The following is a 27,399-nucleotide window of genomic DNA, read 5'->3' on the forward strand; positions in this document are numbered from 1 at the left end:
TAAAAAAGATTCAGATGATGCAGCAGGTACTAGCAAAGGCAGTGGGGCAGCTGAGCCAGGTACAGCCAACTTTTTCCAGCCCCATAAAGTAACCCCAACCAAGGCACACACGGCACGCAATTCATGTTACAAACGAGGGGAGAGCAAGTCACACTGAACACCATATCAAACGCACAAGGCATTGAATCATTTCATAACCACAACGGCTTAATAACATTGTGTTTCATATATCTGATTGAAGCTAAGAATATTCACATTAGCCCGCAATCATATCCCGCCGTTTCTCGAGCGGTGTGTTCTTCTCTGCTTTTCACACTGGACAGTACGCACGCACAGTACACTATGTTCGCCCCCAGCTCTGCCCGAAATCCCCCGTCCATCGCTGCTTCTTCAAGAGCACCCCAATCATGTGAGTAGAGACTGGGATAAGAGAGGTGGGTGTGTGTGTGGGGGTTGGCCCGGGGGGGGGCCCATTCAGAGCATTTTGTCCCGGGCCCAGCCAAAGCTGTCAGCGGCCCTGAATGTGAGCTTCAACAAAATGATAAGAGCACCTCTCTGAGTGTCACGTTTACGTAAAAAAAAAAAGGTGTGCGTGCATGAGCATGGTCGCGCGCAAAAGTGTCCCGGTTTCAGACTCGGGAAATCCGGTCACCCGAGTGTAGAACGATGTCTGCAGCAGCAGGTAGTTTGAGATGTCGGGGAACTGTTAAACAGTGCACTTCTGTGAATGGCCACCAGGTGGCAGCAGTGTGCGGTTTTAGTGTGTGAACAGTTATGGATGATTATTTCACACTGCACAGCTTTCTCCTAAATAAAATATTTACACAAACACATCCAGATTCTTCACTATAAACTAGACATCATATAAATGTAGACCTTTTTAAATATGAGAGATTCCTGTATGTATAGTGAGTGTTTTAGAGGGAACTTCAAGTCCACTTCACTTCCATTCCCAGCTCCACCAGAGCAAATATAATAAAGTATAATTTTAAAAAGCCACTTTTATCATTTCTTCTTGACCATTCAGTGTGAAAAACAGATCCATCTGAACAGCTCTTTCCTCACTAATGCTAAAACAGTGTGATCTTTGTATACTGAAGACTCTTATCCCTGATCTGTAGCGCCTTCATTTACCACCATTATCCTAGACTCCTGTAAAAGCCTCCTGTAAAGTATTGAAATACCAGGGATTGTTTTTGTAGCTGCATTTCAGCTTGCTGATCACATTTCTGACTGTGGAAGGATGTGTCCCTGAACATCACCTGACCCTGATCTGTAATATCTGAACCTGTGAATGCTTTACATGCCTTTTGCATTTGTTTGGACACAAATAAACTCTGAGAGTCAATTCAACCTCACTCTTTTGCTTTTATGTTTGTGTTTTTTATTCTCACCCTGATCCTGTAACGTGTTTTGGAGCTTTTCTCTTCTCGTCTAATTCATATCTGAAGCAGATAACAAACACTGTGCAGGCACATTCAGGACAGGACAGAAAGGTACATGGACATGACAAAACAAGTTGAACTGCATAATAGTTCTGAAGCTGTGATGTGATGTAAATTATGTGAACTCACCCCTGTGAGGATGTTTTACATATTTTGTTCAGTTTTGATATAGAAACTTAATTCATATCACACATCTCAGGCAAAAATGACTTTTAAGTGACTAATTGAGTCACTTATAGTTTATTGGATATAAAGGATGTAAAAGAAAATGGCTGAAGTCTTATTTTGGTTTCTGATATGAAATCTTTGAACATATTAGTGATATTTGATGGCCATTTCAAATGGCCTCCTATCTATTACAAATTCTCCCTCTCTCTTACTTCAAGTATTACTCTCACATATTCAAATGACACTGAATCGACACTGAGCTGAACACTAAGAAATCAATTCAGTAAGTGTAAATTTGTACAAAACTAGTGTTATTAGAGTTTGTTTGTTGTTTTTTTTTAGCTATGTCTGGCCGCATAACCGATTATTTATCAGTTCAGATAGACGATGCAGAAAGGAGTCGGTTCTTCGAAACGATTAAACGATTCTTCGAAAGCATGAATTGAAAGATCCGACTCTTGTAGATGTTTCACTATAAAATAATTTTATACACTGATAATTATTCATAAACTGTTGTAAATGTGGTCTTAGGTTACACTTATGATCCTGAATCAGACAAATCAACAGTTGGGTAGTTTTCACTGAGAAGAATCGATTCAGGAGTGAATCATAATTCTTTCTAGGATAGGTGGGCTGGTGTGTGTGTGTCAGTCAGTAGGTTGTTCTGCCCCTTGCTTGTCATCTTGTGTGAGTTTCCTACAGCCCTGAGACACCATTCGGGTGTCTTCCAGCATGGACTCAACTTCTTCTTCTCCTCCTCTCTCTGAGATGATGAACCTGGTCAGAGCTTCATGCAGACTCCCCCTTGGTCCTCAGAGGATGGATCTCCTACGAGCTGCTTTTCTGATGCTGTTATTAAGCGGAATTCACGCCACGTCGCGTGGGTCAGATCTGATGCCTCACATGTGAGTTATGAATCTGAGCATCATCAGGGTTTAGAGCTTCCTGTCTGCACTGTAGGGTGGATTTGGAGCAGCACTTAGCTGTAACAGTACATTGAGAACCTCTATTATAATAATAGACCATAAATAATAATCACTAATTAACCAGGTGCAGCAGTCACGTGACCTTAATTCCAGCGCCTTCACCTGCAGTCACGTGATTTGCATCGTGAAGGAACTGTGCTTGAAATGTTAGTTCAGTGTTTATTTCCCTTTTTTTTTGTGTGTGTGTGTGTGTTTAGGTTGATGTTAGAGTTCAGTTGTTTTGCATTTTTAAGAACTTTTGTTTCTCCTTTCATATATAATTTCTAATATACAGGTAAATACTGTATTTAAGGTACAACAACCAGCCTACACTTGCATAAACATACACATCTTGTTAAAGTTGTATTTACTGCATGAGACCGACAGGACACTTATTTCTGTCAACTCTGAATCCATTTTAAAAATCATATTTGTAAAATTATACAATAATATCCTGCAATAAAATCATGCACAATAATACTCAGTATTTCTTTAACCACACAACCAAATGCAGTCTTGTTAGACAGAAGTGTAAGTATACAGATAGTAAAATTTTAATTATGGTTTGTGTTTTTTTTTTTTTTTTTAATCTTCAGATGTCACCTTCACACAATGATTACTAAACAGTACAAGCTGAGGAATGAATTAAGTAAAAGTTTACGCAGGAACTGATGTTTAGATTGTCTATCTGATTTTTAAGCTGCTATCAGTACAAAATATGAACGTCTAATCAGATTGTTTTTGGTGCAAAAAAATATTAGAATGAATGCTTCCAGTGTACAATGCACTATATCATAATTCTGTGTGAATGAAGGGTGTCGTGATCACGTCACTTCAGATGTGATTTCATAGTTTTCATTTTGTAAAAGTGCAAGTTTGAAGTGTGTGTGTGTGTAAATCAGCTGCCTGTCCTGCAGAGTCTGGTGATTTTCCTGCTTTTGTGCACTTACTGAACCTGATCATGAACTGTTGAAGTGAATCTGTGCTGGAAACTGAACTGAAATTGGGCTTTTTAAAGTAATTTTTTTTCATCACAGGACACATCCATATCATATTATAGTTTTTATCCTGATGTGATTTGTGTAATTGTTGTGAGATTAGAACCATTAGACATTTCAGTTAAACTAGATGTTGGATATTTGGTGTTTTGTTTTTATTGGTGGATTAGGAAATGCTTTTGAATGAGATACAGCTGTAGAATTAAAAGGTCAACACACACGCATGTTGACTCGTTATGACTCATTAGATAATGTCTCTGACTCACTGTCTGTTCACGTGTCCTCTGCAGGCCTAATGTGTGTACAGAACATGAGGTGAAGCTGCTGGCTCGTGTGCAGCCCTGTGTGCAGGCTTTCACCCGAATGGTCAAAATGTGGAAACAAGGATGTGAAGGACAGCTGTGGTGCATGGGCTATGAGCGGAGGTGGGGTCCTCCATTCATTCATTCATTCATTAAGATTTCTATCAGTCTTTCTATCTGACACTACGTTTATCGCTTTATTTAGATGCATACAAGAAAATCTCCATCCATAGAATCCTTAACAGTTATTCCACGAAATCGAATCGTACATGAGCTGATAGCTGACGAGGCGCGAAGCACCGAGTTGTCTATAATCCATGTACGACAAGATTGAGTGGAATAACTGTTTTATTCTATCCACATTCACTGGATTTTGAGAAATGGAGTATTTTTTATTTTTTGCAAATTCGAGAAATAAAACCTTTTTATACAAAACGTTAGACAAAATAATTTCCACTTAGAATGTAAACAAACCGGCAAAATGACAGGAGCAGTTTGTGAAAAATGTGGTCGTCATAATTCTTGAAAAATAAAACATATGTTCTTACCATCAAATACTTTCATTCCATATTTTGTTGCTTTTAAAAAAAAAAAAAAATTAGGGTTTCTTTGTTTTTTTTGGCAGTTGGCAAACCAACTTAAAGGTGCATTACTGCCACCGACTGGGCTGGAGTGTGGAACAGGAGATATTGGGGGGACCAAAAAAAACTATATTCTTTCAGCTATTTCTGTTTCTTTTAAATACTTGATGATAATTTTTGGGGGTTTGTTTTAGAGTAGACTTTTTATTTCATCCTCGGTTGGTTCAGCAACACACTCCGTCATTTTGTTTTTCTCTACTCGCAGTATATGAGCCGATATCCTAGTAGTAGAGTAGCCAATCGGAGCGCGCCATTGCTCATATCTAGTGAATGTGTGTAGAATGATTACGGTTATACAGTATTCTTGAACGTAATATCCACTGGTAATTTATAACGCTCCAATCACTGACTCACTGAAACTTGGTTGCATTTTTTTTCCATCTACACAAACTGACAAACCTCTGGCTTTTTAAAGGATCAAATGACATTATTGAAATATGTGAAAACCTTCTTAGACAGGAATATTTTTACTGAATTAATAAATTCCACAAATTCCATGCTATTGACACAGTTTATATATCCACCGAGGTCTGTGTACTGTTTCTGATCCAGGTTGTTTTAACTAATCTGATCAAAGCCCTATGCTCTCTCCTCCACATTTAACCTTCCTGATTTTACTTGACATTGAGGTTATCACACACTCTACTATCTTTTCACTTACAGTATAAACAATATTTTTGGAAACCCTTTGATAGATGAGTCTAATTAATAGAGATAACTCATGATTGATTAAAATCACTTATTTGCTTTGTATTTACTATTTAACAGTCACCTTCTGCACCTTATTCCTTTTTTAAAAGAAGTCTGATTTATAAAATTTTCATTTTTCTCGCAAGAAATTAAGTGAAGGAAATATTTCAGTTTTACTCTTGAATTGGAAAATTGTGCATTTTAACTCCGGGAGGGGGAAAAATACATCAAGACGTGTCTCTTTCATTTGCTCGTCTTTTTGTTCTCTAATCAGTAGATTTTCTTTAATGACCCCAAACTGCAAGGTGTCACCATGCTCTTCCAGAAAGCTGCAATTTGAGAGGCATCTCCAGGACATCCTGGCATTCCTACGTGGCTGAAGCTTTGAGTTTGCTTTCTCTGTGTACATCCCAGTGAGCTGAGCCTTGCTCTTAAAAGCCACCCAGCCTGCAATTAGAGCTCATAAACGGAGAGCCATGAGTGCAGTGTGACGGAGCCAGAGAGGGCCCCAAACTACAGGCCCCAGTGTTGTGGCTTTACCACAAAGCCTAGGTCTCTCTCATGCTTTGAGAAAGGAACATGAAAGGCTGGAAGATGCTTCACAAATTACACACTGTTTATGTTTTGTGCATTGAAGTTTATCGCTAAATATTAGTCACGGTTCAGGTCTCTCACTCACTATCTAACCACAAACACGACCTGAGGCGAGTGCTGAGGTGATTATTGCGATCATCGTCAAAGCAAAGGAAGTGATGACGGAGTCACACATGGTTCTGTAGCAGGTCATTATTGGGGTGTGACTCAGTAAAGAGGTTGTTTTGATAATGTTGGAATGTAATAAAGGATTGGTGTGTCATGTTGCAGGACGGCGTATTACACTGCATACAGACAAGTGTATCAACAGGATTATGAGACGGTGCACAAGTGCTGCCCGGGATGGTCGCAGCTCAATGGGGAAGCTGGATGTCTGTACCGTAAGTACTGCATTATCTTGGTATTGTGTTCATACGTTTCGAACACGATGCGTATTTACACCACATGATTAATCCAATGTTGAATTTCGTGTCTACGTTACCTTAGGCTGCTTTCACACTAGACAGTTTTTGTTTTTCTTAATCACCAGTACTTGTTTTACCACATGTTCACAGTCGGTGCGTTTACATGCACATCCAAATCGAGCTACTGTCAGTAATCGAGCTAAGGGTCCCAGCAGGGGTGCCAGAGAAATCCAATCCTACATGCACACAAGGAAATCGAGCTATTGTGTGAGGTACATTGTGCACCTGAGCCACAGGTGGCGCTACACGCCCCATCGTGTTGGTACACTTCCGGTTGTCGTCATGGAGAAGAGCTATTCAAGAGTATAAACAAAGTTATCAGTTCCGTGTTCACAAGAAGAACGACGACGAGGACAGCAACATCGAGAGAGAGAGAAGATGGACAACAACGAAGCAGCTCAGCACTTGTTGAACCACTTGTGGTCTCGTCACTCGTCACTTCCGGAAGGGGCAGTGCTGAAGTAAGTAGCTCGACTACGTAGCTCGATAGGGTTTACATGCACTAAGTAGCTCGGCTACAATCGCATAATCTAGGTCGCGTAGCTCGATTACGAGAAATCCAGTTCGGTTCAATTTCAGCCGAGCTAAGGTGTTTCCATGGCATTTAGAACTTCGATTTCAGTTGAGCTACGGCAGAAATTCGATTTTCTCTGTGTGCATGTAAACGCACTGACTATCAAGCCCTACAGTGACACATGACTTTTTTTTTTTTTTTAATGTACATTCCTGACACTGAGCTGCGATTTCAACAACAAGCAGCATCTTTATACAGATTTTCTCAATTTTGTGTAAATTTGGTATGACCAATTTAAGGCAAGGCAACAAATCCAAACAATTTGCTCAAATTATTTTTCAGACCGAAGTTTCTTCAGTTCCCTGGTCACAGCTAAATTAGTTCCCATTTAATGATTAGAAGAAAAAAATGATTGTAGTTTCATTTTATGCTGTCATATATGAAAAATAAAGCTTGGAAGAAAGTAGCAGAGATCAGATTTGATGCCTTTTGCGAGTGTGTGTGTGTAGCTAGTACAGCTAGCTTGTTTTGCCAACCTGATCTGAGAATACAGCGAATACAAAGCTGAGCAGGAAACGTGTGAATCAACAACCAAACTTCACCCTGATTAGTGTCTAATTTCACTTGTGTTTAACTAGTTAACTTTAGAAGTTACATATACTGTGTGTATATATAGCTACTACCATTTCTCATTGGAACTATTAAAAAAAAAAAAGTGGAAAGGCCACGCCCACAAGGAACAATGGTATCAGTGGCTACATGCGACTACAAGCAACTTGAGCGGCTTATCACCTGCTAGTGTGAATTTATGTTTGATATCTTTGCAGAATAATGACAAGCACTTTGCTACCCTTTGACCAATCACGTTACAGCTTGGTGAGTAAGCGAGGAAAAACAATTCTGAAAAACAGTGCTGGCAGAAAAAAATAATGAGACCATTGATTGAACCATATGCTCAATCAGATATTCCAGAGTCAGTGTGCTAACACTGGTCTTTTAGGACTTGTGTCCAATGGGCTGGACTAACTCAAAGTCTTTGAGCTGAAATAGCATGCATAACTCTATGAAGAATGGCCTTGTCATCTTGAAACCTGGAATTTTTTTTGGCAGCAGTGCTGAGGTCGGAAGAAGTAAAGTAGAAACTGACTCTTAAATACAGAAGTAAATCTTATTTTAATCTACATTACACCCCAATAAAACTCTGTTTCTGTCAGAACAGGTTGACTGGTAAAGATACACTGCATTGTGGATGTAGTAACAGGGAAAGTGCGGAATAAACAGAGCTTGATTCCTGAGCTAGGTTCATGGCACTGCTCAGAGAAAAGACCTTTAGACAGACACACAGGGCTGCTGCAGACAGTTCCCAGGTTACGGGTCGTGTTACTGGATCTAACACTACCCTCAAAGGGCTCTTTGTGTGTTCGTGAAGGTTATACCACTCGTTATCCCGGCCAAAACCAAACGCCAGTTTGTTTTGAAACACACTTGAAGATCTCAAGATGCCCCTGATTCAGTCCTACTGCTTGTAGCTTGAACATTTTGGAGCAGAATCACAGATGTGGACCTGAACGCTGCCTAGGTTGTATCCACAGAATGAAAGGTTGTCTCCAGGGTTCTGCCTTCACACCCTGGGGAATTAAAGAGTGGCCGGGATAAAGACAGGGTGTAACCATGAAGATTACACCACCATACTGCTACAAAAGCCTGGCTAAGGTAATTAGTCTAATGACAGTCATTATTTGGCTGCTGCTCATGTTGGTGCTCAAGAGTGTCAAGTGTTTGATCGATTAAGCCTTTTAGAAGCTGAAAGAGGACATATTGAATTTAAAAAAAAATGTTCTTTCTTGGAATTTTTTTCTTTCTTTAAAATCAGTGTGCTCCGTTCCATTAAATATAACAAATCTGACCCAGATGTAAGATGTAGCTTTACACAGAATTAGCAGGAACTCCTTGTGAAAAGTCAAACAGGAAGTGGGAAGACTTAACGTCCAGTTTGAGATCCTTAACATAACCCATTTCCATTCTTCAAGTCCAGGAAATAAATGGGGGAAAAAAAAACACACTAATGGGCTTTTAGCCTAGCGCACTTACAGAACACTTGTTTTTCTGTTTCTCAAGTACACCAGTTGACTCCTTGACTCTTCTTTTGTAAGTGCTCTTAGCAGTGAAGATGCTTTGGAAGACTTCCTCAGCTTTAACCAGTATTTCTTTTCTTCTCGTCTTCAAGAATCTCTTTCTGTACAATGGAGATGTAGAGTAATGCAAACTGGGGAATCGGAAGTGGATTTTGGACCAATTGATTCTAATGAGAGGACCATTCACTTGCTCCTCGATACTACACCACCGCTTTCATTCAGCTCTCTTTTCAGCAGCGGATTGAATCCAGTGTTGAGCAGACATCCATGTGGATCTCGGGAGCTTTTACGGGATGTTCTGAGAGGTGTCAGTGGGTGGTCTGAGGGCCAGCGGACGTCACTGACTTGTACACAACAATGTGAGCGTCACAAAGGCCACGTGACTGTTGAATTCTCACTGTTTCAGACATGACATTTTCATGACCCATTGTTTCAAGGTCTATTTACTGCTTCTGAGTGCATTCACACAGGAATGGGCTTTTTTAAAGGCTGTTCCTGTTCTGCATTTTTCAACGACTGTACTTTGCAGCTAGGCAGAGGGTTTATTCATCTACTCTCCAAAGTGGTATAATTTAAAATGCTTTGTAATTGTGCTGTACCTGTTTGGGACTTGTGAAAGAAAGCTCTAAAATGTTTTGGTTCTTTTTATGAATGTAATTATCTTGAGACAGAAGGGCAATTTGATAAAATAGCATAACATTTTAGGACCTGTGGCTCTGCACACTTTAATGAAAGCGTATCCCCCCCCAAACTTGGAACTGCTGGCTTCAGTTTGAAAATTTTGGCCTCACACCGTAACAGGATTCCTAAAAGTCAGACGGACAAGCATCATGCATCATCTTTTCCATCCTTCCTTCAGTGGAACTAGGTAGGGAGGTGTTTGCTTCCTGTTTGAGATCGATTCCCACTAGATCAAGGATGGGATTGCTTCTTAAAGGCACACCACCGAGGGGGGTGATGTCCTGTTGGTTTGGAGACAGAATCCATCACCCATTTTAAAAGGGCTCTTGAGTGGTTTACCTTTTTTTTTTATCAGGAGATCCAGTGACTAGGTGTCCAAGAGACCATAACGGGTTGTGTCAGTGAAGGAGCCAATGGATAGTTTTCAAATGACGTCACAGAGTCGGGGATTCCCTAGTGGCGGCCATCTTGCGGGTCAAGCTTACCGTTCGGGCCACTGAGCACACATTGTAATGCGCGAGTACAAGGTCTTCAAAAGAACCCAAGCAGGCTATTTAAAGCTAGCAATGGTGCACACCTGTTGTATTCACGGCTGTCGTAATAGGTCAGATGATGACGTCAAGCGGAGCTTTTATGGAATTCCCACTGTACGGGAGCACGAAAGCGAGCAAACAAAGAAACTCTGCATACAAAGGAGAAATCTATGGCTTGCGAGAATCAACCGCAAGGATTATCAGCCTTCCAAACACAGCAAAGTCTGCTCCGATCATTTTATAAGTGGTAAGTTGTTTAAATAAACAATCAATTGTGTTTAAGTTTGTTTTTGGAAACCAAAACATCGTGTAAACAATCTCTGGAGAATGCCTAACTGGAACTGCTGAGTGTACGTTTACATTGTAATGTACACTTAATATCGCTCGTTTGTCACGTTTCTATTTGACACTTGTCACTTCACTCACGCAAGGGTCATTTTTGAAAAACATTTTAGGTCTATTCTGTATGCAGGGATGCAAACAGCGCACCTTTTGGCGGATGCCGCCTTTTTCACGGCTGAATTGCGCAGATCCGATTTTTTTTTTGGGGGGGGGGGGGGCGTTGGAGTGTCTGATTATAATTTCAAAGTAAATTCTGTTTTAAAATTACTAAATAAGCAAATCCGTTACAGTCCATGAAACATAGGAAGTATAAGGATGAGGAAAAAAAAGTGAATCGGAAAGCTGCGCAGCTTCGCGCAAATGTGCGCAGCTTTCCGATGCAAAGTAATATTGCACAGTATTCATAATAGTCTTAAATCAACTCAATATTACACACACACACACACACACACACACACACACACACACACACACACACACTTACTTATATGCAGTGTTGAGAGCTCTAAAATTCCAATGTTTACATACCTTGGCTGTAATTAGGACACAACTGTTGCTTGTTTTTTATATGGTGGACTTCACAGACCCAGCCACAGACAAAATAATTGTATGACTCCAGCGACTTGTATGCTTTGAGGTCGTCAAGTGTGTAGGCACTTTTACTATTCACGAAATAGTTCACAATATCAGGGTACGATATGGATGGCAGCCCTGCATAGTCACTTGAAAATGCATCTTTGTCCACTTCGTAGGGGTCAATTCCCCCAATCAAGGCCAGTTTGGCTGCATACCGTTGTCGTGAGATGTCGTCCAATGTATCCATATACTTCCGTTTGCTTGATTTTGCCGACATTGATCTTTATTTTAGAAAACTGACTATAAATTCGTCTGAGATAACGTAGCCGGTAATGGCAATGGTCCTTTGTTTGCCCCACAATATGGCAGCTGGAGGGCGTTCCCCGGAATGCCGTGACGTCAGTGAAAACTATCTATAGTCAATCGTGGTCATCTATAAACTCTCTCATATGAAAGACGGCAATTGGGATTCTACTCAAAGGATGTTCAGCTTTTTTTTTTTTCCTCCTAGGATGGTGGCTGTTGCGTAGGTGAGATAAAGAAAAACTAGCAATATTGACAATATTTAAATTGTGAGAAAATAAGATTGGAAAAAAAATAGTCCCGAGACACAACAATACTCAAGGCCAGCCATTTATGAATAAAGCAAGAGCTTGTGAGGGTTCATTCTTAGAAAATACTGTACTAGTACAGAAACAATGTAAATAAACTAACATTTATCAATTGTGGGTGTAATTATGTAGCTTCAATGAGGAGTTATAAAGGTCTACTGTAAAGGTCTTCTTGGTTCTCTACATAAAGATGCGTACATTTAAGTAATTATTTTAAAGTGGATTAGAATACCACCAAAAACTATCACCAGCTCTGCCTTAGTGTTTCTCACACATCCAGGCTAAAAGATGTGGGGGGTCATTAGTTTTGAGTGATGGGTGTTCATGGACTGTGATGTCTGATGGTCTGTATTTTGCCTAAGGGGCACCCATGAGGCACAGACTACCTGACAGGTCATATAACATGCGTTTATGGATTTGTAGCTTCCTAGCAGCACGCGCGCACACGGCTGAAAGAAAATGAAAGAACGCTTAGCTTGGAGGGGATTTAGCATGGCTGGTGGCTGTAATTCTTGCTGATTGAAAACACATTCAGCCCCTGTTCTCTTCAGCTCACTACTTGGAAGAGCCTACGATCTCTGTGGTGTTTTACAAAAATGTCAGCGAAACGCAGCAAATAATGAAGGAAATGCTCAGCTGTGATCCAGCAGCTGAAGTTTATTTGGGCTGTATAAATAATGAAAAGCAGAAAATGTTAGAAAAGTCCCAAATGCATTTCGGTGGATTAAGTGTCTGAGCATGACATGGCTTGTTCGGTCTCTTTGTAAACCCTGGAATACACCAACTGAAAGATCTGCAGAGAACATAACGTTAGAATTTTTTTTTACAAAGCAAATGACTAAGTCTACATTATGGATCATCTATAAAAGAAAACTTCTAGAGTCTAATATTGTCAATATTTAGATATTTAGGCATTGTGAAGCTGACTAGTTTTAGATACAGACATATCACATTTTATTCTATAAACCAGGCTTGGGTGGAAGAAATAAGACGGACTATTTTAAATTGTGTAATTTGTACAATAAAATAATTTTAAATGTCTTTTACATTTCAATACAGCAGCCCATGTGATATGAGTGCCGAATCAGCAAAGAATGCTCCTCTGCTTTATTTTTCCCATTCATTTTCCCCCCTCATGTTACAGTTTTACATTTATTTTTTTCCCCCTTACTTTTAATAAAACACTAAAAAGCAAATATCAGCAAACCAGGCTAAGTGCAGCAACCTATTCAGAAGACCTGACAGGACAACTGCTAGCCTTGCTAGCTAACGTTTGCTAGCTAGCTACCCAGTAGCTTCCCTTAGCAAAAAGTAGTATACTTAAAGTTCATTTTATTAAGTATGCTTCAGTATGAGTATAAGTATAGCAAGTATACTACAGACCATGTACTTTTAGTGTACTAGAAAGTATACAAATTTAATACTTTTTGGGACTAAATTGGAACATTTCAAGTTTATAAAAGTATACTTTAAAGTTCATTTTAAGTTTGCAAAAGTACACTTTAAAGTATACAACAAGTACACTCATCTATATACTATCAATGTACTTGGTATATCCCTCTTGCATGCTTAAAGTATACCGCAAGTACACTTATCGATATACTTCTTTTTTTGGGCTTTTTTCACCTTTATTGGATAGGACAGTGTAGAGACAGGAAATGAGCAGGAGAGGGATCAGGAAATTACCTTGGGTTGGAATCGAACCCAGGTCCCCAGATTTATGGTATGGCGCTTTAGTTGACTGAGCCACAATACCCCTTAGTTACATACTTCAAGTCCCTATTTTTAGTTTATTATTGTATACTTTAAGTATACTGTTATAAACGTTGGTTATTTCACTAGTTTACTTGTTATACTTTAAGTTTGCTTGGCATATTACTTGTAGCTTACTATTTATATACTGGAAATATACTCCTTAATGTATTCTTAAAGTTTACTCATACTGTATGTACACAAGAGTGTGATGCATTTACAAAATCACAAGACAATGTTGAAAACAAGTTTGATATATTTTCAAACATTTCAAAAATAAAGACCTATGAAATCAAGTCCTTCCTTACTGGAGAAATTGATCAATAAAGTCAAGTCAAAAGTTTTTCTGTTTTTGTGTATGATTTTAAGGTACATAAAGATAATGCAATTGAGCACACATACTATATACTGTAAAGTTTTAAACTCCAGCATTATATTATATTAATATATAAATTAAATGTTAAGCATGAGTCAATGACTTGACCTTATTATGCACTTGGAGCAAGATATACTAAGTATTAGTACTTTGTGGCAGAAAAACGTGAAAAGTATACTAAAGTATACGTTTTAGTATTAAAGTATAAGTCTTCGTATTAATGTACTTAGTCTTAGACTTTTATTTATACTTTTCAGTATAAGCCAAGTATACTTCACTATACTATTCTTAAGTATATAAAATATAGTTTATAAAAAGTCAACTTCAAGTATACTTCTGCAGTTTTAGTAAAAAATAAGTATACTCATAGTACACTTGAATAAACTTCTTTTTGCTAAGGGTTGCTAGCCTTAAAATAGGAGTTTGGTATTTATTTTTTTTAAAAATACAGATTATAATAATGGGGGAAAAAAACATGGATGTTCACACTGATAGTGATCTGGAATATAGGTATGTCCTGCACCTAGACTGTATTCAAAGCTAACAGATGAATTAATGCTAACATAGCTAGCTAGCTAGCTAGCCAGCACAAAACCCTAGCTAGTAAAGTTAGCTAGCTAGCTACTTGGAAAAGGTAATTAAATGAATGCTGTGGTACAAAAGTTTGTGAGAATTTTCTGAGGATTAGAATTTTCTAAATTGATCTTAAGATCTTGATTTGGTTGTTAGTGTTAAAACATCAGTATGATGTTAAAAATAACTGCAGCATATTATTTACAGTTGTGCTCATAAGTTTACATACCCTGGCAGAATCTATGATTCTTTGACCATTTTTCAGAGAATATGAATGATAACACACAAACATATTTTCCACTCATGCTTAGTGGTTGGGTGAAACCATTTATTGTCAAACGACTGTGTTTTCTCTTTTTAAATCATAATGACAACAGAAACTACCCAAATGACCCTGATCAAAAGTTCACATACCCTGGTGATTTTGGCCTGATAACATGCACAGGAGTTGACACAAATGGGTTTGAATGGCTACTAAAGGTAACGTCCTCACCTGTGATCTGTTTGCTTGTAATCAGTGTGTGTGCATAAAAGCTGAGTGAGTTTCTGGGATCCAGACAGACTCTCGCATCTTTCATCCAGCCACTGACGTTTCTGGATTCTGAGTCATGGGGAAAGCAAAAAATTGTCAACAGATCTACGGGAAAAGGTAGTTGAACTGTATAAAACAGGAAAGGGATACAAAAAGATATCAATTCCGTGGATAATGCCAGTCAGCAGTGTTCAAACTGTGATTAACAAATGGAAAACCAGGGGCTCTGTTAAAACCAAACCACGGTCAGGTAGACCAACAAAAATTTACACCAAACAGCACAGAGACAAGCCTCAAAACTTCTGGAACAAGGTAATTTGGAGTGATGAGACCAAAATTGAACTTTTTGGCCACAACCATAAACGTTACATTTGGAGAGGTGTCAACAAGGCCTATGATGAAAGGAACACCATTCCTACTGTAAAGCACGGAGGTGGATCACTGATGTTTTGGGGATGTGTGAGCTACAAAGACACAGGAAACTTGGTCACAGTTGAAGGAAAGATGAATGCAGCACGTTATCAGCCAATACTGGAGGCAAATTTGCACTCATCAGCCCGGAAACTGCGCATGGGACATATTTGGATGTTCCAACATGACAATGATCCAAAACACAAGGCCAAGTCGACCTGTCATTGGCTACAGCAGAACAAAGTGAAGGTTCTGGAGTGGCCATCTCAGTCTCCTGACCTCAGTATCATTGAGCCACTCTGGGGAGATCTCAAACGCGTAGTTCATGCAAGACAGCCCAGGAATTTACAGGAACTGGAGGCTTTTTGCCAAGAAGAATGGGCAGCTTTACCATCTGAGAAAATAAAGAGCCTCATCCACAACTACCACAAAAGACTTCAGGCTGTCATTCAGTACGTTTACATGCACATCCAAATCAAGCTGCTGTCGGTAATCGAGCAAAGGGTCCCAGCAGGGGTGCCAGAGAAATCCAATCCTACATGCACACGAGCAAATCGAGCTATTGTGTGAGGTACATTGTGCACCCGAGCCACAGGTGGCGCTACACGCCCCATCGTGTTGGTACACTTCTGGTTGTCGTCATGAAGAAGAGCTATTCAAGAGTATAAACAAAGTTATCAGCAGTGTTGCCAGATACTGCTGATGTTTTCCAGCCCAAAACATGTTCAAATCCGCCAAAATGCACTTAAAACCGCCCAATCTGGCAACACTGGCAGTTCCGTGTTCACAAGTTCCGTGCTCAAGCTGTTAGGCTTGCTCTAACAGACTGTATGGCTACAAACTGTCCTGTGCAGACCACTGTTTTGTAAGACAACTTATTTTGCACAATTGTATATTTTTCTAAAGTCCATTTTTTTGCTTACAATTTAACTTGTCTTAATAAACACACACACAGTTCAATTTTTTTGTTTTTATTGACATTCTTCAGATGTTGGACATGTACTAGTGCATCTCAAAAAATTAAAATATTGTGAAAAAGTTCAATATTTTCCATCAGTTATTTAAGAAAGTGAAAATGTTATATATTATAGACTCATTACACAAACTAAAATGTTTCAAGCATTTTTCTATTTTAATTTTAATCAGTATGGCATACAGTACAAAAACACAAAAAAACCCATCTCAAAATATTAGAATATTTCATTTCAAGTTTGAGTAAAACAGTATGAACACAGTGTATCTCTCGGTCTAGTTCAGTACACACAACCACAATCATGGGGAAGACTGCTGACTTGACTGCTGTCCAGAAGATGATCACTGATGCCCTCCACAAGGAGGGTAAGCCACAAAAGGTCATTGCTGAAAAGGGTGGCTGGAAAAGGTGCACAAGCAACAGGGATGGCCGCAGTCTTGAGAGGATTGTCAAGAAAAGTTGATTCAAGAACTTGGGACAGCTTCACAAGGACTGGACTGAGGCTGGTGTCGGTGTATCAAGACCCATCGCGAACAGACATCTTCAAGAAAGGGGATACAACTTTCGCATTCCTAATATCAAGCTACTCCTGAGCCGGAGACAATGTCAGAAGTGTCTTATCTGGGCTAAGGAGAGAAAGAAATAGATTGTTGCTCAGTGGTCCAAAGTCCTCTTTTCAGATGAAAGTATATTTTGCATTTAATTTGGAAATCACGGTTCTAGAGTCTGGAGGAAGAGTGGAGAGGCACAGAATCCAAGGTGTTTGAAGCCCAGTGTGAAGTTTCCACAGTCTGTGATGATTTGGGGTGCCACGTCATCTGCTGGTGTTGGTCCACTGTATTTTATCAAGTCCAAAGTCAACACAGCCATCTACCAGGAGATTTTAGAGCACTTCATGCTTCCATCTGCTGATCAGCTTTTTGGAGATGCTGATTTCCTTTTCCAGCAGGACTTAGCACCTACCCACAGTGCCAAAACTACTACCAAATGGTTTGCTGACCATGATATTACTGTGTTTGATTGGCCAGCCAACTTGCCTGACCTGAACCCCATAGAGAATCTATGGGGTATTGTCAAGAGGAAGATGAGAAACACCCGACCCAAAAATACCAGAGGTGGAAAAACTGGATTGACAGAGTAAAAGTCCTGCTTAGGTTTTCCTTCTGCCTGTGCTCTCAACACAGGTGATTTCACCAATTAGCTCATCAACCTGGCTTAGGGGATGTGGTCATTAGGATCAGCTGGTTCATTGAATTGGCTGGAGCAAAAATGTGGCAGGGTTTTTACTTTCTGCACCCGGGTTTTTCCACTTCTGAAAAATACAGATACGCTGAAGGCCACTATCAAAGCAACCTGGGCTTCAATAACACCTCAGCAGTGCCACAGACTGATCACCTCCATGCTACACTGCATTGATACAGTAATTCATGGTAAAGGAGCCCCAACCAAGTATTGAGTGTATAAATGAATATACTTTTCAGAAGTTGGACATTTCTGTATTGTAAATCCTTTTTTTGATTGATCTTGGGGAATATTCTAATAATTTGAGATACTGGATTTCTGATTTTCATGAGCTATAAGCCATAATCATCAAAATTAAAACAAAGGCTTTAAATATTTCACTTTACATGTAATGAATATAGAATATATGAAAGTTTACCTTTTTGAATTAAATTATGAAAAGAATTTTTTCATGGTATTCTAATTTTTTGAGATGCACTAGTGTGTGTGTGTGTGTGTATACACACACACACACACACACAATGACTTGTTTATGTACACAATTCACAGCTATGCAACAGCTGTACAGATGTATTTGGTGATACAGTAAGTGAGCTAAATTTTAACAGTGCAAACAATGCCACAAAAAGAAAAGATTCATGCCGTTGTCATGATTCGTTGTCATGCCGACCGAGGCTGTTGTGTTTCCCTTGTGGTCTCGTCACTCGTCACTTCCGGAAGGGGAAGTGCTGAAGTAAGTAGCTCGAATACGTAGCTCAATAGGGTTTACATGCACTAAGTAGCTTGGCAGAAATCGCATAATCTAGGTCGTGTAGCTCGATTCCGAGAAATCAAGTTCGGTTCAATTTCAGCCGAATTAAGGTGTATACATGGCATTTTGAACTTCGATTTCAGTTGAGCAACGGCAGAAATTCGATTCTCTCTATGTGCATGTAAACGCACTGATTGATGTTAGAGGGGGCAATACACGGTATTAAGAACTGGGGTATGTAAACTTTTGATCAGGGTCATTTGGATGTTTTTTGTTGTCATTATGATTTAAAAATAGAAAACACAGTTGTGTATCAATAAATGGCTTCACCCAACCACTAACCATGAGTGGGGAAAAAAGTTTTTGTGTTATCATTCATATTCTCTGAAAAAAGGCCAAGAAAGCAAAAATTCTGCCAGGGTATGTAAACTTATAAGCACAACTGTATTTTGAAGCTAATATACAGTGCCGTTACCTGTTTTTTGTGGAATTTCCGTTTCGTGTTTTGTTTTGTTTTTTCTCGCACATGCGTGTTCAGTCACCCAACATCAGGGGTCATTTTGACAGCTGTGGTCTGGCAGATGTCATTTTTGGAAAAATGTTCCGCATTGTGTCAAGTCAGGTATGGAAATACAATGGTATTTGATATAATTTTGCCTATAGCTTCAATTTGTTATAACTTTTCACAAAAAAGATGTAATCCTATTAATATTTGATAACTTAGAACAGAGCGGCTCAAATGCCATCTGCTTCCATTGAGAAGGTCCATAACAACAAAAGCACGTGGTCCACAGGAAGTGCCCATACATTTTTTTTTTTTCCTTTCTACGGATGCCCAGATAGGACATGTCCATTATCAGCTTTATCACTTTAACACCATTTGTTGTCAATGTCCTTCTTTCATGTTGAATTTTTATTTTCAAAGAAGCCCTAGCTCTTATCTACTTATCATTGCAGGACTGTCCTGCCTTGAAAAGACACAAGTACAGATCCTACTCTCCTACTGCACTGACCGATGCATTCTGTGATGTGAAGGATAATAGAGTGTCAGTTTGCAAAGCAGCCCGCAAGCACAATGTCCCTGAACAAATGACATGCAGTCATTCAGTGTCACCTGTAAAGGCACTTGCCAAATGATATCCAGTTGTATTTTCACGTGATTTGCACGTGATTTTATTTTCTGAATAAACAGTTTTTGTTGTTCATTTGTTCGTGATTGTTTCTTCTGTTCCTAAAACATGTTTAACAGTGACGTGGCCCACCAGATACACTGTAGATGACTGAACTTTAAAGAATGACGTGAGTCCACAAAAACCGGTGACGACATGCTCACGTGATCCCACAATTTACATATTTAGAAAATTGCTGCCCCCAGCTGCAGATATTTTCCAAGTGTTTTTGTTGTTTTACGCACAAGTTGAGAACTAATTGGTGTTTCGCTTGGTGCATGATTATCAACATCTCTACGCTTCTTTTAAGTGTTACATTTATCTGAACCCTTATATCCATGAAAACTGGTAACGCTCTGATACTATTATCAATATGTAGTTCTGTACAAATACAGTTTTTCACTTCCAGTGTGGTAAATGTGCCAAACATGCTGCAAGTATTAATTGTTAAAGCTCAGCTGTGTGTAAGATGGTACATATTTATATGTTTGTTTGTTTTTTTCCCCCCCTTTTAATGTTTACATCACCTGTCAGGATTTTGCTCATCTCTGATATGTGTTTCTTTATTCCTGGTAGCTACTTGTAGCTATGGAGTGTGTTTTAATGGAGGCCGGTGCAGAGAAGGATCCTCGCGGCTCTGTGAGTGCCCGGTTGGCTTCCGCGGCCCGAGCTGTCAGTATGGTGAGTAACTACGGTTCACATTTACATCCAACTTGATGCATGCAACACGTCCGGCTATAGATTTCATGAAGAACAGTTTGTCTTGGTGGATCTGTTTCACATCTCCCAAGCTGCTATGTTTCAATCACGGTATCTTGGCACAACCTTCTGTCCTTCCTTGTGCTTCCTTAATGGCTGAATTTGAGCTTCCTCCTGTCTGATGTTGGTCTCAAGCCATCGAAGGCCAAGAATTTTATCTCCTGCAAATGAGGAACAGAAGCCAGCAGTTCAGTGGTGTGTTGGGAATGGAAGAGGCTGTTGCTTTTGTGATATCCACACAAGACAGGAAATTCCTCACACCGCTTCTTCCCCCTCCATTATCCATAATCACTGTCCCATCATATTCAAACAGTTGGGGATAATTTAAGGAAAGGAAAGAGCTTTTATGAGATGGATTGACAGAATGATGCAACTCTAAACCAGTCGTATGGTGTATGAATACACTGAAATATTATGGCATGGGCACTGATTTTTTTTATTATTATTATATATTTAAAAAAAATTTAACCCAGATTTTGCTGTCGTGCATCATAAAATCAGTTTTTGGTTGTGAGGTGAGTTTAGCAGTCTTGATGTGATTTTGACTGAGTGCACCATGTAAATTAATCCCATCTGAATAGGGCTCATTTTATCTTTTGCTTGTCTGTTGACTATAAACATGTACACTGTGCCATAATGCATGTTTATCTGTAGTTTGTGTATAAATTCTGATATTTGAAAAAATATATATCCAGATATTGGTAATAACCTGATCATCAGAAGTATTGCTTGCACTTTCTGTAAATCAGCTAATGATTGCATAACTCTATTTGCGTCAATGTGGGTCAATCAATAATTGGACTTTTTTTTTTTTTTGAATTACACTATTAGTTTAAATTAAAAGTACTTACTTGTTGAGCTGAGAGCAATGCCCTGTCTCTGCCATGAATCAATGATCGTCTTGTTAAGCCCTTTCCTCTTCAGTTCTTTGTTTGGTCTAAACGATGGTTCAATTACACCCATTCTCCAGATCCTGCATGTGGTCGACCCCCTGCCTCCAAAATGTCCATCCGCGCATTTGAAGTGGTAAAAGGAAACGTCAATTCCACATGACTTTTTCCCGCCATGTCGAGACCTGCTACTATTGTTTTGTCCGGACTGTGGAGAGCTTTGCATAAGGTCTTGCCCTCTCTCCTTTGGAAAGCTATTAGCTTATGAATAGTGTGATGCTTATATTGCTCTGTGATTGACACCCAGCCTGATCATGGACAGTGATTGGTCGCTGTTACCTGTGGGGTGGGTCTAGGAGACTCATAGACTCCATGTTGGCCTTTTGTGGCAGCTCTGTAGATCTGTAGGATGTCCTTAGGGTTTAGCAACATGAAATGACAGGAACAGTGTGATGGAGGAAAAAATATTATACAAACACCATGGTCCTTAGAGTACCACTGTGCTGAAGCACATGCTTTCAAGTTGGCTTTCGCTTTGGTATTTGGGCTATACATATTTTCAACAAAGTTGTAGCTTCTCAAAGTGATGCATGACACACCCATCATCTTAAGTGCCAGCTCAAAAGGACCAAAATACCATGCATCACAAAAACTTTCACTTAACTAAGATAGAAGGTCTAATCCAGACCATAAACCATACAGAGAATATGGTAATTTTGCACTGTAGAAGAACAAAAGTCTTTGGAAGCAGAATTGTAATAGTTTCTCTGCTCAGATGTTCAGACATTTAGAAGATTTGAAATGATAGTTAGTTAGTTTATCATTCACTTGCTTTTCCCCCCAGTGTGAGTAGACATTTCTATCAAGTGAAATCAGCAAGTTGACCTTTTTTCCTCAAACAAAAGTTGTTGATTTCTTTTTTCCATTTTGACCGATAGGACTAAATTCTTAATAGATGACAAGCTGGCGTGAGCTCTATAAACACCAAGTCATTTTCTGCCAGTTATGATGTCAAGCAGGAATTCCACACTAATACACTACTGTTACTGAATTCCTGTCCATCATACTTACCTGTAATGGTGGAGCAACAAGTGATGACATCTGACCTGACATATTCATGTGGTGTTAGCCCGTAATAAAGCTCGGAGAGAAGCAGGTTTGGAGTTGGCACCCCATGAAGGATGTCTTTTCTGGCTTTGAGCTCTTGGCTCATCCCGTTCCCATGATCGTTTTCTCCTGTGGCTCTTCATCAACTGCTCTGTTTGTGGCTTATCACTAAACAAGTGGTACACTGAGGGGGTTTTCAGTGGTCTCATTTCAATCCAACAGACATCATTTGGAAGACAGAAGCGTGTAGCACATGGAAAGGAGGCATAGGATCAGAGCTAAGAACTTGATCCAAATAATGAGATTTTCGCAATTCTGTGCAAAATTAGGTAGACGGTGATAGCGCAGCAAACCCAAACCAGACCATCAATGAAGGCATAGCTCACTCCGACCCCATCTAGTCCAGAAGGAACGATCTAAAGTGGGCCATGTTGCACAATAAATGTTGCAAGCTATATACACTATATGCAAGATATATATATATATATATATATATATATATATATATATATATATATATATATAAAGCTATATCCACCCTAGGAATACCGACCTATTTGCCAGAAAGAGTCCAAAATGGCAAGGAATTGACCGAGAAGTGTTTTTTGTTGAACTGCTCATTAAGGCTTAATTAGTCCATAACTTCATTAATAATTGTAATTAAGCAAATCTGGGTAGAAGTTCTATGCACCCTAGGTTCCCCTACCTTCATGCCAGAAAGAATCAAAATCGGTGAAGAATTGAGGGAAAAGTGATTTGTGTGGAAACTGCTCATTAGGGCTTAATTACTCCATATTTTCATTATTAATTGCAATTATGCACATTTGGGTAGAAGCTATATGCACCCCAGGCAGTTCTACATTCCTACTAAAAAGAATAAAAATCAGTGAAGAATTGAGAGAAGAAACGATTTTCATGAAATGTGGACGATGCCGGATGGATGACAGAAAACACATGATGGCATAAACTCATCACCTGTCGGTCGGATGAGCTAATAATTGTCTCGAAGGATTCCTCAGACCAATCCTACGACACGTGAGGTTTAATGTTTCTTCAGTTCCTCACTCTTAACCTTAGTTCCTACTTTCCATTTACTTTGGGCTTTTTTGTTTGTTTGTTTTTTGGATGCAAAAATGGCAGAACAACTTTAACCATAATTTCATCTTATGTTATCCTGTCTCATCCATCCTCTCATTAAACGTGTGTAGAGATGTTCTGAAGAAAAATAAAGCTTGAAAGGAAGTAGCAGAGATCGTTGGTGCCTCTGAGCATCTGTAGCTTGTCAGCTTGGTTTGCTAATTAAATCCAAGAACAAAGCTGCTATTCGTCTATGAAGTTGAGTAACGTGGATCAATCTTTCAGTTTTTCACACTGATTAGAACAGCATTTAATTTGTATTTAATACATCTCATCTCATTATCTCTAGCCGCTTTATCCTTCTACAGGGTCGCAGGCAAGCTGGAGCCTATCCCAGCTGACTACGGGCGAAAGGCGGGGTACACCCTGGACAAGTCGCCAGGTCATCACAGGGCTGACACATAGACACAGACAACCATTCACACTCACATTCACACCTACGCTCAGGCTACGTTTACATTACGTCGAATCAGCGGATCATCAGATTAACGTTCTTAAAACGATTCGCGTTTACACTAAAACCGTTAGCCGTGCACACAGCAACACCAATACGCGGATACGCTCGGCTCCGCAGGCATCCTGCGCTCCAAATCACTCCGCCCTGAACAGCGAGTGCCCTCTGGAGGGTGCGCACTCCGGCCCTGCGCAGCTCACAGAGCACGCGAGTGAAGTGAACAAGCCACGATTCGGGACTGAGCCGCTGTGTGTGAGATCCCAGCGCATATCACTTATTACTTGCAAGTGGAAGGATGGCAAGCCTAAAGACAATCATAACTACACAATGGGCAGTATTTGCATCAGTATTTGCAGTATTTTCATACTTTTATACTCTTTAATGAAAGGTGATACAAGGCGGAAGTCTGCGCCGTTTTTCAGCAGTCGCGTCACATGACCAACGCCAGCGAATCAGGAAGGTGGATGTCACAGTGACGTTGTCCAATGAGACGCCAGCTAGAGCTCAACACAGCGTATTCGCGTATTCTCAATGTTTACACAGCACCGGAGCTGATACGATCTAGATTGAATACGTGGATGCTGGCGGATTCCCGTTTCCCCGCTTTTTCAGGGGGGTTAATGTAAACGGACAGTGCATCCGCGAAGAAAACGAGACAGATACGGTCTAGTGTAAACGTAGCCTCAATTTAGAGTCACCAGTTAACCTAACCTGCATGTCTTTGGACTGTGGGGGAAACCGGAGCACCTGGAGGAAACCCACGCGGACACGGGGAGAACATGCAAACTCCACACAGAAAGGCCCTCGCCGGCCACGGGGCTCGAACCCAGAACCTTCTTGCTGTGAGGCGACAGCGCTAACCACTACACCACCGTGCCACCCCGTATTTAATACATGTATAGCTAATATAATTTCTCACTTGAGCTAAAAATAAATTCTTGGCATGGCCACACCCACAAATAACAAGTTACTGCTGGTTGCTTGCTAATGTGAAAAGTGGATAAAGTGACTGATGGCTTTCTTAGTTTCTAACATTATTTCTCCTCCTTTTTTCTTCTGTTTGAGTCAGAGTTAGGACTCTGGAAGAGAACACTGAAGCCAGAAAACAAGTTAGAGCTTAACAGGTTTTTATTATGAACCTGGCAGAGCTTCACTCTGCATCTGGTGATCTTTACAGGTTGCAGATTTGCAAGGAAATTGCAGTGAAGTACTAAATCACTTTTTAATTTGCCCTGTTATTTTTAAAGCCATAAAATGGAGGAAATCAGATAAAGAAAACCATCCTGACCACACCGATCTCTATTCTCATGCAGAAAAAAGCAGTGCGTGTCCTTAGATTAGTGACGACAGTCAGCATTGTTTACAAATCAACAGCTGTACTTGGTCTACATTCAGACTGCAGACAGACACGGAAAGATCCAATCACCAGGTTAACGTGGTATTCAGACGTGCTCCTCAGAAACGATTTCAGATCTTGCGCTACAGCAGGAGTATAAACGTTGCTGTTTTACATGTGTAGGATGGATAGATGGATGGAGCACTGAAATTTTAAAATATTCAAATCAAGTGTGATGTTACCATGCAGTGAAGTAAATAATTACACACTGATTTATCCTAGTCTCCTAAAATGGTGGACAGTGTATTAAGAGCTGTGAGTCCTGTAATATATGCCCATAAACATCTTTGACACATTCACCCCATTTAAAATCCAGTGTGCTGGAGTACAAAGTCGAAAATGTTCTGCTTTTCCAAATACATAACGGCTGAACAGGTTTACAGATGGAGTGCTCAGGGCTGATGGATGACACTTTGCTGAAATTGTATAGCAATAAATCTGGCTTTCTGGATTTCCTGCACATTTTTAAGGATCTATCGATTGTCATACATCAGAGTGTTTTCCTTCTAGCAAAGTATACGTGTAGAATCCCCGTGTAAAAAAAAAACGCTGCAGCTTGTAAGTGTTGAGGAATTAGACCTCTTCCTACTTCTGAATTTACAAAGATTTTTTTTCTGGTCTTGCTTGTGATGATTTCACTCTTGATGGTTAAATCTAGGATGCTGAAAGGTTCTTCACATCGTCCTTCTGTAGAATTCAACAAAAACCTTTTTAAACTATTCAAAGAAACCGTGAACTTGAGTCGTACATGAGCTGATAGCTGACGAGGCGTGTAGCACCGAGTTGACTATTGAGGTTTTTCACCCACGTGACCAAGTCATGTGGTGCATCGTTAGGCTGCCATTTTGGACGTCACGGCTCGAATCGGTTTGAATGCGAGGAAGGCGACAAACGAAAAACATAAAAGAAAAAGGAGCGAGATGCAGAAAACACCTTCACTATCCAGCGACGTAGGGCATTTACAGGGCGAGCAGAGGGAGAGGTATTTGCAAAAATTGAGGTTAGCAGGCTTAGAGAACGACATTTACCTGCTTCCACCAGGATTGTTCACTGACGTACGGAAGTACACGAAGCCCTCGTCTTTACCTGACTTCGGCCCACATGATCTGTATACCTATGTCGTTAAAAACCCATCGCCATACACAGGTATTGATCTGAAAGCGTATAAGAGTTTGGATGCCTACAAATATTTTGTGTCAGGCTGGGTAACATGCCTACATCAGCGGGTCATCCCTGGAGCCGGTGGTCGCCATCTTATTACAGCTAAGGTTTGTTCACATTTTCATTTACTTTCGGTCCTCAGGATAAACAAAATGTTATTAAATGTCATTGAAATAACTTCTTAGTCTGTTGAGACATGGCCCGTTATAAATTTGCTGTTACCAGGCAATGACCAAGAACTGTATTATTAGGGTCGGTGTCTGTGTTGTAGCAGTGTACTAGCAGCTAGCTGTTAGCACTAGCTAATGTCAACAACATAGTAGCTGGTATGTTACTGTAGCAATGTTTACGTTCAGTCATTTGGATGACTGTTAAAACCTTTCAGTCTCAAGTTTTTCCTTTACTGTATTTACTAGTTTACTGTAATTATGATCCGGCAGCTACAGTATTTACACCGGATCCAGTGTAAATAGCTGCCGGAGCGCGCTGCTTAATTTGAGGGGGAGCAAGCCGGAGCGCGCTCCAGCAGCTATTTACACTGGATCCGGTGTAAATAGCTGCCGGATCATAATTACAGTAAACTAGTAAATCCAGTAAAGGAAAAACTTGAGACTGAAAGGTTTTAACAGTCATCCAAATGACTGAACGTAAACATTGCTACAGTAACATACCAGCTACTATGTTGTTGGCATTAGCTAGCTTGACCTTCAAAATGGCGGACACCGGGGCGTCACGTGACCCTGTGACGTCAGGTGAAAAACCTCAATAGAGGATGTGCAGTCACGTGACCCGTCCGTGTTTACTCCGCCATATTGGACGGCTTCAGGATTGTTTACCTTGCGCGAGTGTAATGGATCCAGGGAGTAATTCCCAAGAAAATACCCCATCTACATCGCGCAATAACTTGTCTAAGTTTGTTCAGCATCTTGAAGGTGACGTGAGGCAGCGTTACGTGGAAAAGTGTTCCAGGTTGGGGATTGCAGATTCGTACAACTTGCTGCAATCCTTGTTCAGGGAAATTCGGAGCTGCGGTGCCGGCGATTTGCCCGATCTGGCC

General features: G+C 40.1%; 1 protein-coding gene across 2 annotated transcripts in view; it reads left to right on the plus strand.

Annotated features, from left to right (window-relative positions):
- The first annotated feature begins 2,418 nt into the window (after positions 1–2,418).
- The window catches only part of megf6b (multiple EGF-like-domains 6b), a 112,983-nt gene continuing 88,002 nt past the window's right edge, over positions 2,419–27,399 (plus strand). Inside the window, exons 1-4 of one of the 2 annotated variants that reach the window (XM_060909941.1) lie at positions 2,419–2,518; positions 3,867–4,001; positions 6,074–6,183; positions 20,015–20,119. In XM_060909941.1, the coding sequence (XP_060765924.1) occupies positions 2,433–2,518; positions 3,867–4,001; positions 6,074–6,183; positions 20,015–20,119 (436 nt within the window). In that variant the 5' untranslated portion in view covers positions 2,419–2,432. The remainder of the gene's footprint in view (positions 2,519–3,866; positions 4,002–6,073; positions 6,184–20,014; positions 20,120–27,399) is intronic. The other variant, XM_060909942.1, reaches the window with a different exon arrangement.

The sequence above is a fragment of the Neoarius graeffei genome, chromosome 26 (assembly GCF_027579695.1).
Source record: "Neoarius graeffei isolate fNeoGra1 chromosome 26, fNeoGra1.pri, whole genome shotgun sequence".
Lineage (NCBI taxonomy): Eukaryota > Metazoa > Chordata > Actinopteri > Siluriformes > Ariidae > Neoarius > Neoarius graeffei.